Source organism: Diadema antillarum, unplaced genomic scaffold (genome assembly GCF_040938485.1).
Source record: "Diadema antillarum isolate AM-2024a unplaced genomic scaffold, OU_Dant_1.0 seq00000847_RagTag, whole genome shotgun sequence".
NCBI classification, from domain to species: domain Eukaryota; kingdom Metazoa; phylum Echinodermata; class Echinoidea; order Diadematoida; family Diadematidae; genus Diadema; species Diadema antillarum.
In genome coordinates, this window is record NW_027271721.1 from 191541 (window position 1) to 203851 (window position 12311).

Consider the following 12311-nt stretch of genomic DNA (forward strand, 5'->3'; position numbering starts at 1 on the left):
TATATATATATATATATGTATATATATATATATATATATATATATATATATATATATATATATATACATATCCTCCGGCAAGAATTTGGTTGTTGAGTAAACTTCTTCAACTAAGCATGCATAATATTTGAAGTGCACATTACAGAACCGGTCTATTTGACTCATATCCTAGACTGGAGAAAGATGTGATTCGATATGTTTATTAGATCTGCGCAAAATCAGAAAACAACAAATACACAAATTTGACAACATGAGAGAAAAACAGAATTTTTCCCTTTAGCAAGTACAGTATGTTGCTGATTTGAGAACAAGTAATAAAGTTAGCAACGACGAGGCTTTCGAATGTACTGCAAGCGAAATAAGCAATCGTGATACTAACAGCAATGTGCGTAGATGAAAGGGAATTTGTAACTCTACATTATAAAACATTAACAACGAACACGAAACAATCATAATACAAAACATATAGACCACTGAAATGATGTTTTTGATACTTTGTAGGTTAAAACTGACCATCTGTTTCAATGAAGATCGTGCGTTTGAAGAAAAAAAAAGGCGTAGGAATGTGAACGTAGTCCATCTGGAGACCGTGTCTAATTTTGAAAATTTTCTCGTGACAAAACCAAACCATATAAAAATATTGTCACCTTAGCGTTGTTTCGTTGTTTGTTTTTTTGCTACTTGAAGTGAATGCTATTTAAGTGTTACAGAAAGATAATGGCAATGAAATTTGTATCACGTTGATACTGAATATATCATACAAAATATACGAAAAGTTCAGATTCGTATTCCAGATATTATTCAAGTACGTGACATGATATGTTACACTCCATTTGGGAAGAGGAAAAAAGCAGGAATTGCGTAATATGATAACAAGATTGTACCGACAAAACAATGTAGAAGACTCTTCTACAATGGGAAGTTTAGATTTTTAGACCCGCTGACGATTGGGAATTTAAAGGTGATATAAACGTAATATCATTCAACAACGCAAATCGCCATGACAAGCATTGTAACGTTTGTATATGTTATGTACACTATATACAAATAAATATGTACATGTTAAACTTTATGACTATGTTAGTATTACTACAGTCTGTGGATATACCGGTAAATGAGAAAGTAGAAGAGATATTTTGATAGAATCAGTAAAAATGAAGCATAAATATTCTAACGAGTAATAAAAGCGAATTTCATTAGTTCACAATCAAAAATCTTTTACCTTGTGTGAGCTTTCGCCTACTGTTTTCTGCAGGTTTCTTCAGACTGGCGTTAGCCTGCAGAAAACAGTAGGCAAAAGCTCACACAAGGTAAAAGATTTTTGATTGTGAACTTATGAAATTCGCTTTCATTAGAGATTTACCAATCAGATGAACCTCTTCCAAGATTCTAACGAGTAACTTGAATCGGTTTACTGCACCTGCCTCCTCTATTGTTTTGTCTAAAGAATTCCAGTTTTGTATATAGGATCTGTGAAAAATAAGTTTCGGTAGCAAATACTGTTCTGCTTTTAGGTAAGTGATAGTTACTTAACTGTCCAGTATCCCCTCAATGCACATACCGGTAATCACTTTCATTATTTTAAGTCATAATGTAGATTATTTCTGTCAAGTTTATATTATTATATTGATATAAATGTAAGCGATAAAGGCGATTTATTCTAAGAATACATTTGTAACAAAATAATTCATCAGTATTTGCTCTAAAGGGAGCATTGCATATTATTCTCATTACTTTTTTCTTTTCTTTTTGAGGCATTAAAACAGTGTTAAGTCTTGCTTGGGTAGCATTTCCGCATGGCAGAATCTCATGTTTATTTAAGGTAGGGTAGAATAATAGTACAACACAACATGGTAAATTCTGGTATTTGAAGAACGCTGTAGTGTCGAATGTATGAGTATTTTCCGTTGATGTGTCTCGTCCTCGAACTAGCTGTAGGGTGATGCCGGTAATTCTTCGATGATGATTCTCGAAATGCTGTTCCATCCAGTGTAACAGTCAAAATAGCCGTAGCCGCTGCATGCTCCCACATTGAATGCGACGGTGATGTCTCCCGCTGCGAGGCCGTCACATACACCTGTGTAAGTGGAAATAAGATTCTTCAAAAGTCGTTCTTTCTTCTGAAGGCTGAAGAGACATCAAGATTCTTTTGAACACGTCATTTTTTTAATCACCAACAACATTACGACTTCTGCAATCAACAATTGTATGGATATAACTATTAGCGCCATTGCGACCTCCTGTGACTGCCGTCATTATCCTTTCGTTGTCATTGCTGCCAATATCGATATCATTGTCGTCTCTCCGAACCATTATTATCGAATCAACCTAAACCTTGACCAAATGAGAGTCACGAGACACAAAGTTCTGTGGATAGCTGTCATATGCAAGGTAAGGTCCCAAAGGGATGGTATTATTGGCCACCTTTATACAGAATATTCGCCTCGACTGAAATTGGCATAAAACCGTCGTACCGTCATCTCCACTTCGATTGATGTCACCACACTATCACCACACCCGGAACCACTGTATATCATATTTACCATATTCTACCATATTCATATCATCATCAAAATAATTGTCCTAACCATCTTCTCCACTTTCATCACCTTTTTGTATCCCCCTTCCTTTTTTTCCTGCTATTTCTTGTTCTCCTCGAACTTCTTCAAAATTTCCTTTCTTGTGTTTTGTTTATACTTTTTTCTTTATTCCTTATTTCTTTTGCAAGACTTTGTGATTATTTTTTTGGGGGTCAAAATAGGGACGGAAGATCTCTACTCCTTGATCGCCTGCGTTTAAGGGTAATTGGTTCCATTCACTACTTTGTAGTCAAAGTAACTGTTGCCCAGTTCTGGATTGTTATCTCTATGGATATTATCATGATCACCATCACCTCAGTTACCAATGTAGCCCTATTGTGCAAGCACAATTAAGGGTTGCATGACATTTGCTCCTGCGGCAATAAATTGCTCCCATGAAATATCTGCACGCTATAAGCCAAACATAAATTCTGCCCAGAAACATAAACCCAACCCTAATCTTAATCTTCACATCAAACTAAACCTAAAACTTAAACCTAACCCTATCACAATCCTAACCCTAAACTTAAGTTCTTGGAGAATATATGACAGGAGCAATTACCGCAGGGGTAAACATCGTGTCACCTGTCCAATAAGGTCCTGCCATATCTCTTTTTCTTTTTACCTTAGCATTGCCAGATATGGATTGATAAACCTGGGTATAAAAAAAAATAGTAAAGTGATACCCCTTTCAACGTCTAATCCACGATATCGCGGTGCTCGATCATTGATATCTTCAAAATCATTATTTTCCGCATATTAGTCATCAAGTCAAACCCATTGTTTGTCTATGACAATAGCGAAGAAAAGGAAAAAACATAACGAAAAAAGAAGAAAAACGCACCTGATATCGTTCTGTGTCGATGTAAGTCGGCGCTGCTGTAGTGGGCCATGTACACGGTGCCGTCGATGACTTGCGGGTTGCTACACTCGGCACCGTTGAAGGTGAAGTACCATCGGCAGCAGCAGCCGTGGCATCCAGAGAGACGGGTGCAGCCACTGAAGGCGACGAAGAGCGATGACGTAGCAGAGTTCTTCGTAAACGAACACGACTTCGATACAAAGAAAAGAGAATGGAGAGACGTCATGAGCGAAGATTGGCAATCAGAAAAACAATCGATGCGTTTTCACGGTGTGGCGGGCTGTCCACTTTCTAATCAAATGCAGCATGCAGTTTGCATTGTAACCAATGCAACCCATGCAAATCGATGTCAACAAACTTTTTCTTCTTGTATAGTCCTCTTGCTATAACGATCTATTCCCCATTACCCTTTATTCTTTAACAAATCTGAATGTGATCAAGATTACAACTTGCAACGAAAATGAGGACTGCTTGGTTCATAGAAATTATCTAGTAGTTCATTTATACATGTATATTTAAAAAGAAACCCCGAAATGAATTACACTCTGACAATCATGTGCATATTCATTATGCTTCAGATAGAGACACTCACGTAAATGGCTCCGTTGTCCGACCCCGATGCCCAATCGTATGTACACTGTCTCCAATTTTTGTTGGCCAGCATGACGTCATACCAAGTGTCGCCGGTCCCGGACCCCTGGTCACCTTCATCTCCTGAGGGACCTTGTGGGCCTTCCGGTCCCACACACTATCGATGATTCGACAATATGAAAAAATAAAATGTATGACAGTGTGAAAAACAAGTAATTGCGTGTAACATAACACGTAATGCACTGACTCAATTAAAATCACAAAGCGAAGAGTATCTTGATTAGTGAGGCTTCATCTTTCTATTTGGGCCTGTAATAAGATAGGATTGATGAGAAATGTTCCCAGTTACCTTTGTTGAACATTTATCGAAACCTTGTCCACGGTTTTAGACCATGGTTAATACAGAGAAGACTATAGTGATTCTATCAAGACACGTTTTCCATTGTTAGTCGACGGGGGTATGCTGGAAAAGTGGGTTGCTTCGATTAAGATAAAAGAACATAGATCATTGCAAATGTATAGGCTTAATAATACTAAAGGGCGTGGTCACTCGCTAACACAAAACATAAGAAACCATGGCCAGTAACACAAATGCACTCATCAGTTCCATAATGTACTACTTCTGTCACAAGCTTCGTACGACTGAAGTTACATACATCATGTACCACAGCTGTGCGCCTTGGCTCGATTCTCGAAACCAGGCAGATTTTGACACCATTCACCTAACACCTTTTAAATAAACGTGAAGTGATCATTAGCACCTTTGTTTACTACCCTAGTGAAAAGTTGGACCTTTTTAAACAAACAAACAATGAGAAAAGCAAACGCTTTACTATTCATGATATTGACGCTGCACAATGCCGTTGGATTTAAGCGGATGACATAAAAGTGTGAGAATAAGCGGGTGAATAATTGCTTACAGTACAATAGAATTAGGTAATTGACAGCATTAAAATTTACGGAATTGCTTACTTGTTGAATCGATCTGCCAATCAGCACGCTGCTAAGGAGTAGGAAAAAGAGGTAGTGATGTTTGATCGCCGCCATTTTTGGACGACTCGGCTCTTGTTGTTCATGTCTTGCTCACTCAAACGCCCTGAGCACCTTGTTATCGATCCGTTCCCTACTCTTATGCTGTGATGCAGAGTGCGGCTTTCTCTCACCGCTGAAAGGCCTTTAAGTTTTAGACCTCAGCGGTGTCCTGTTGTAGGCAATTCGTCCCTCCTCTTTGGAGATCGATTTGGAGTAATCAGCATAACAAAGATTTCGTGCGACAAGTTATCGGTTGTGTCTTGCACATTGCTTGTTTCATTTGTTCTGCAACTACATAAGGCTTGTTGTCACTGATAACGGATGCTTAAAATGGCAGAAAAGTAAGAAATTATGACAAAATTGCCTATCTCATCACAGGCATTTCATCGACTATAGGTGCGGTGCTATAGTTAATACAGAGAGCTCATTATATAAGTAGATCACTGAATTGTGTTCAAACAAGTTTGATAAGTTCTTCCAGTGGAATCATGCGACATATTGAAATCCTTTACCAACTCTTCAGAATAATTTGTGCATAATAATTGGGGAATTTTGCATTACAAAAAACAAAAGGACACAAGCCCATATATATATATATATATATATATATATATATATATGTATATATATATATATGTTACATATTTATATATAATATGTATCCATAAATGTATATGTATATAAGCCTATGTACTATACTCAGTGTATTCATAATGCTTATATGCATTCATTAACCTCTTTATATATTCATCAGGTCATATTAAGGTAAGATAAAAGGCGAAACATACTAACTGCAGGAACATTATCTTTGACACTTTAACTTTCGTTAAACTTTAGTTTATTTTATTTTATACATTATATCAGCGTGCTGACCAGAGCAGCATTAAGTATCAACAAGTCGATGTCACATTATTCTTTAAAGTAATTTTAAACACTTTCTACATTGTCTTCTTATCCTCTATAACACTATTCAAGTATATTCACACATATCGTCTCCCAAGGCTGAAAATTAGATCATGAGAGAATTTCTTCATAGATTTACGTGTCAAAAATCCAACCACGTAGCAGGCGCATATGAGAGCATCATTTAAGTTTGATAAGTTAATCTTTTGCACGTTTGTAATGAGCCCAATGCGAGCGATCTTTAAGACATTTTACCTGCATAACGCAACAATATTTACAAAAGTCGCATAAACAGAGAAGAGATAATATCATAGAAATTAATTCTAGAAGTACGTAACTTCAGCGTCAAATAATAGATTCAAATACATTCAAATACATGCTGCATTTCGGTTTCATAAAAAAAAGTTGATACTGGTATAACTCTGAAAATTCATAACGATATGATGATTATTCTTCTCCGTGTAAATCCACGAGAATCCTATTCGAAATAACCAAAAATATCAACAACAACAACACAAACATGTTACAGGGCCGTGCACATGTCCTATAATGTTTGATTACCAGATACCTGGATTAACAAGTTGATAAGAGAAGCCTGAAATTTACATGACTGTCGCAATAGATAATAATGTTAGCTCATGATTATCCAAATGAAGTTAGAATTTGTAAACTCTGCAGATCTGTTGTTACACGTCGAGGCAATGGTTTTGACGTCATGGCATGCAAAGCTAGGTGAGCAAATAGATCAGTTAGAGAATCTCAGAATGTTTCAACGTACACTTTGGCTTAGTACACCTATTCAGCTGAACATTAGTTTTAATTTTTCAAATCTTCGGGTAATTTTGATATAGGTCAAAATCTCCCGCCTCCATAAGATTGGTACTTCTGAATTTTAATGTATATCCTAGACTTGAAAAAAAAAGATCAGATGGACTGTTGAATTCATTAAACTTGCACAAATCAGAATATAAATACAGAAATTTGGCAATTCGAGAAAGAACAAGAATTTTCATAGTGCAACTATATTGCCAATTTTAGAACCTGTTACAAATTTAGTGATGACGAGGTTTTTATATAATATAGTGCAATTGAAATAAAACAATCATGTATGAACAACAAATTTATCAGATGAAAGAGAATTTAAATTCTCCATTATAAAACACTAACAACGAATAATAGCAATCATGATACAAAACATAGACCATAGATATGTTGTTTCTGATATCTATTTCAGGGAAAGGTCAGAAAAGTATTGAAAAAAAAGTAGAAAATACCACTGCTGAGGATGCGAAATTGGTCCATTCTGATGCCGTTCCTAACTTTTACAATCTTAGTGTTAAGACGAAAACAAACAAAATATTCTCTCCTCGGCGAAATTGATATTGTTACGACTCGAAGGAAAGGCTCTTAAGGACAGAGAATGCCACTGACGTTTATATCAAATTAGTGTTAAACTGTCGTAAATGATATGAACACATAAGTTTATTTTCCGTTGACGCATCTCGTCCTCGAACTAGCTGTAGGGAGATGCCGGTAGTTCTTCGATGATGATCCTCGAAATGCTATTCCATCCGGTGTAACAGTCAAAATAGCCGTAGCCACTGCATGCTCCCACATTGAATGCAACAGTGATGTCTCCCGCTGCGAGGCCGTCACATATTCCTATGTAAGGAGACACAAGATTATTCCAAATTCAGTCTTCCTCATAACGAGACATTAAAATCATTAAAAAATACGTAAGTTTCAATCACCGACAATTTTAAAACCACCAAAGCGACATTCTCATTAACGCCATCGCTCTGACACATTTCAGTGTCGTTATCGTCTTCCCTTTCAACATCAGCATCTACTTCCCCCAAGGCCATTGTTATCGAAGCCACCTGAATCCTGAGAACACGGAAGTCGTATTGCGACAGACTAAAGCTCTGTGGATAACTATCATTGATTGATTGATTAACTGATTGATTTGAATTCATTTCCACCCTGTGTTAACAATAACAAATAACAAGCATAACTGCGTTACAATGAATATGCGATAACAATTTGTCTTTTTGACGTAAACGGAAAATACATAGAGAACTTATATTTTGATAACATATACATTTGCAACAAATGATGAATAGATAATATCATATAGGAATCAAAGTGGGGGAGTTTAAATGGCGCATAGTGTGTCCTCGAGTGGATTGTACTAAAATGGTCACCTTTGTAGGATGCTTATCTCGACTGAAGTCAGTATAAGACCGTCATAACCATCATCAACAGTAAGACTACCATCATCACATTACCACTTCTCTCTAAACTGCTGCCATTCCTATCGACGTCAAAGCCACCATCTTCACCACCTTTATGATTTTCATCATCTATTCGTTTTCCTCTTCCCCCTCTTCTTTTTGCCGGTCTCAAATGTCTCTATCTTCTTTCTTATATTTTCTTTACTTTTCTCTCTTTTCTATTCGTCTGAAATCCAAGTATTTATGTATTTATTTTGCTACTGAGAAAGTGCTTCATTTTGTTCACTCTTCATGGGCTTGGAGATGGAAGACCTCTATTTGGTGACCGTCCGCGTGTAATGGGAACGAGGTTCCATTCACTTGCAATCCGAGTAAAGAACGTGAGAAGTTGTTCCCTCTAGTACTAGATTATCATCTGTGAAGTACCATCGGCAGCAGCAGCCGTGACATCCGTAGAGACGGGTACAACCACTGAATGCGACGTACAGCGATGACGTAGCAGAGTTCTTCGTAAACGAACACGACTTCGATAAAGATAAATAAGAAACGTTATGATTCTTACTTCAAATGTAGCACACCAAACCACATCAACAAACTTTCTCTTTTAGAGTCCTTCTCTATGACGGTTCTAGAAACAACTTTAAGTAAGATATACAGAGGACTGCTCGGTCATACTAGAGTAAAAGGTTCATCAGCATATTCTAAGAAGCTTAATGGACTAGTTATTTAAAATAAGCTATGTGATAACGTTTTGTTACTGTCAATTAGCCATTTCCATAATCGAATCTATTTTCCGCACTGTCACAAAGTATATATGTATCGTTCCTCCTAATTATTGTATACATATATATATATATATATATATATAGTATATATATATATATATATATATATATATATATATATATATATACATATATATATATATATATACACATATATATATATATATATATATATATATATATATATATTGTTATTTATCTCGGATCCTTTATGAATCTTTTGCAAATGTTTGAACAATATTATTTCATGTCATGTATACTTTGTACTATGTTTTGATTTTTGTTGATTGGAAATAAACTATGATTGAATGACATTCCTATGACATTCGCAAACCCCTGCCCTTAACAGCAGTTCTGATTACACTACAGCATAATATTGCAAGTGAAGTGTTGCGATCACCGTGTCGATGCCGCCCGCAGCGCCTGGCGCCGTTGTAATGGAGCAGCCAACATTTGATAAGTCATCGGCTTATATCATAATATAGTCAATGATTATCTGAACCCATTCCCTTTGTTTGAACCACATCGCGAATTCAAAGGATTGGAAGATTTGTTGCTGATGTTTTGGGGTGTCGTGACTAATACTTGTTTTGAAAAAATGGGGTATGTCATGGTTTCGCTTCGTTAACATACCAAACCATTGTCCGATTTGATGCCACATTCATCGCACCTAAAATACATTGAACAAAAACAAACGACAGTTTAACATGAATGTATTCCCTAATGGTGCAGATAGAGACACTCACGTAAATGGCTCCGTTGTCCGATCCCGATGCCCAATCGTATGTACACTGTCTCCAATTTTTGTTTGCCAGCATAACGTCATACCAAGTGTCACCAGTCCCGGACCCCTGGTCACCTTCATCCCCTGCGGGTCCCTGAGGGCCTTCCGGTCCCACACACTATATCATGGTAAAATTAACAGTATGAGAGAAAACAAACATGACAATGTGTAAGAACACTATCTTGGTGAAGAATACACCCACGGGGAAGCTAAAAGCAATTAGCAACTTGGATTGTGAGGCTTTACTATTCTTTAATTGGGGTCATACTACCCCTATCATACAAATATATATATTTTTAAAGAAAACAATATATATTAAAAAAATATTTTGTATCAATAAAATTATGTTATGTATGATTGTATATGACTTTATTGGAAAATGAGAGCTTTATGAACTGAAATTTAGGTCTTCAACCGAAATAGAACCAGTCATAGAAATGGCACATAGTCTTGTAACGGCGTTTATGTTGAACATTCTACGAAATCTTGTTCATGGCTGTAGACATCAGAGAAGACTCAAAGAGAAGATTTGCCATGACTTATCTAACAGTAAGATCTGGCGGAAAAGTGAGTGGCACAGTTCACGATACAAGGAGAAAGAAATAGTTCCAAGCACGCGCCCTTAATATACCTGATTCTGCGCGAAGTTTCACATAATATCATGATGCGTTGGTTTTACTTTAGTGAAGTATTGCCTTTAAGATAACCCTACCTTTAAGTATAACAGTCGAATATGAGGATTTAGTTCAAAGGCTTGATTTCTATAGTATTATCAAGATTTGAGAGTTTCAGAAAAATAAATATTTTCACTATAGAAACATGTTTCTATGTCGTAGACAGTGTAAACTTTTTCATGTCGCCGTTGACATTATTTTGCTAACATCTTGGGTTCCTGGCACGCAAAGCAACCATTGAGAAAAAATAAAAACCTTGTCCAATTTATAAGCAGACATAACTCATCAATGCCACACGCTTCTATCAAAAGCATTGTCAACACTGGTTGCATGTATTATGTAACTGTGTGTCTGCTATGGACTCGATGTTGTAAAGTGACTAGTTTTGACACCGTTTACGAGACACTTTCTAAATAAGATGGTCGTTATCATCTTTTCTCACGCTCGTCAGAGTTTCCTCTTTTTGAAACAAACACAATAGTAAACTATTCAGGACAACGAAACTGCACAACGTTGTCTGATTTCAGCCGAGAGGAATGTAAACGTATGAAAATAAGCGGGCAAAGAATGGTTTATTGTGCGAGAGAGACAGGTAACTTACTGTATTGAAAATCATAACTTTATGGAATGACTTACTTGTTGAATTGATCCGCCAATGAACACGCTGACAACGAGAAGGAAGAACAGGCAGTTGGGTTTAGTCACGGCCATTTTGGACTACTTTGAGTTCTTGTTGTCCATCTCTTTCTCACCACTCTAACTCTTTGCACACCTTATTATCGATCCATGCGCTTTTTTTAATGCAGAGAATGAATTTCAATCCCTGCTGAAAGACCTCTGAATTTTAAGTCTTAGCAATCGCTCATTGTAGGCAATTTGCCCCTCCTCTTTGAGATCGATGCGGAGTAATTAGCATGACAAAGATTTCGCATAATGCGCAACAAATTTCGGTGTTGTGTTTCGCACTTGCATTCATTAAATGAATGCAAGTAATGTGTAATTGATGTGAGAGACACAATGCTGCGTTTGTTGCACATCTCATGAGAAATCTTTGTTGAATTTTTTATGTGACTCTGCAAAGTTTGTGTATAGTGGAGTCTTTAAATGCCGAAAAAGTAAGTAATTTATGTAAAATGCCTTTACCGTTCATGCATTTAGACGGCTAAATGCCATGTACGATTTAAGAATACAAGAAATGCAATATATGGCAATATATGAATGTATCTCTTCAAATTTGATATTTGAAATTATAATCAAATAAATAACATCATATTCCTAGATATTGTGTTTCCAGAGCTCCTGAATAAAAAAGCGATCGGTTCTTCCGACTGAATCCTGATAAGACACGTTTGGGTTTAGAGGTAAAATAAAAGAAAGAAATGACCCTCATGAGGTATTTTAGACATTGTTTAGAGAAATTACTGAATATATTGTGCAATTATTTAAACTCCACTCCCCTCGTACCCCAAGTTAAATTTCAGTCATAGGTCATATATTGAGGAACATTTGAAAGTGACGAAGACAAGGTATCAGGTACCAGGAAAAAGACATGGTCCTCTGATATAATAATCAAGAAACCCATTAGTCAAAAGTTGTGTACAGATTCAAATATTTGAAATTAATGTATTTATAGTCCTTTCAAGAACTTCGTCAAAGATTCAATTTGATGAAATCCTGATGCCGCCCTCACACGTCGATAATAAAGAATATCAGGGATGCTCTCTTTCCAAACATATCTTCAAAAGAGCATTGCTAACGAAAAATATCAATTCCCTGAATCTCTATCCTTTGGAATAGTTTACCGCTTCTTCTTAAAAATATCCCATTCCTTAATGGTTTTAAACGTGCTGATAAAGATCTTCTTATG

At 36.4% G+C, this 12311-nt stretch overlaps 1 protein-coding gene across 1 annotated transcript; it reads right to left on the reverse strand.

Annotated features, from left to right (window-relative positions):
• Nucleotides 1-1928: 1928 nt before the first annotated feature.
• LOC139740341 (collagen triple helix repeat-containing protein 1-like) lies at nt 1929-5079 on the reverse strand. The gene is made up of 4 exons (XM_071650934.1): nt 5005-5079; nt 4034-4189; nt 3424-3631; nt 1929-2077 (listed from the first exon to the last, which is right to left on the reverse strand). The coding sequence occupies exons 1-4, from the start codon at nt 5077-5079 to the stop codon at nt 1929-1931; spliced, it is 588 nt and encodes a 195-aa protein (XP_071507035.1).
• Nucleotides 5080-12311: the final 7232 nt, after the last annotated feature.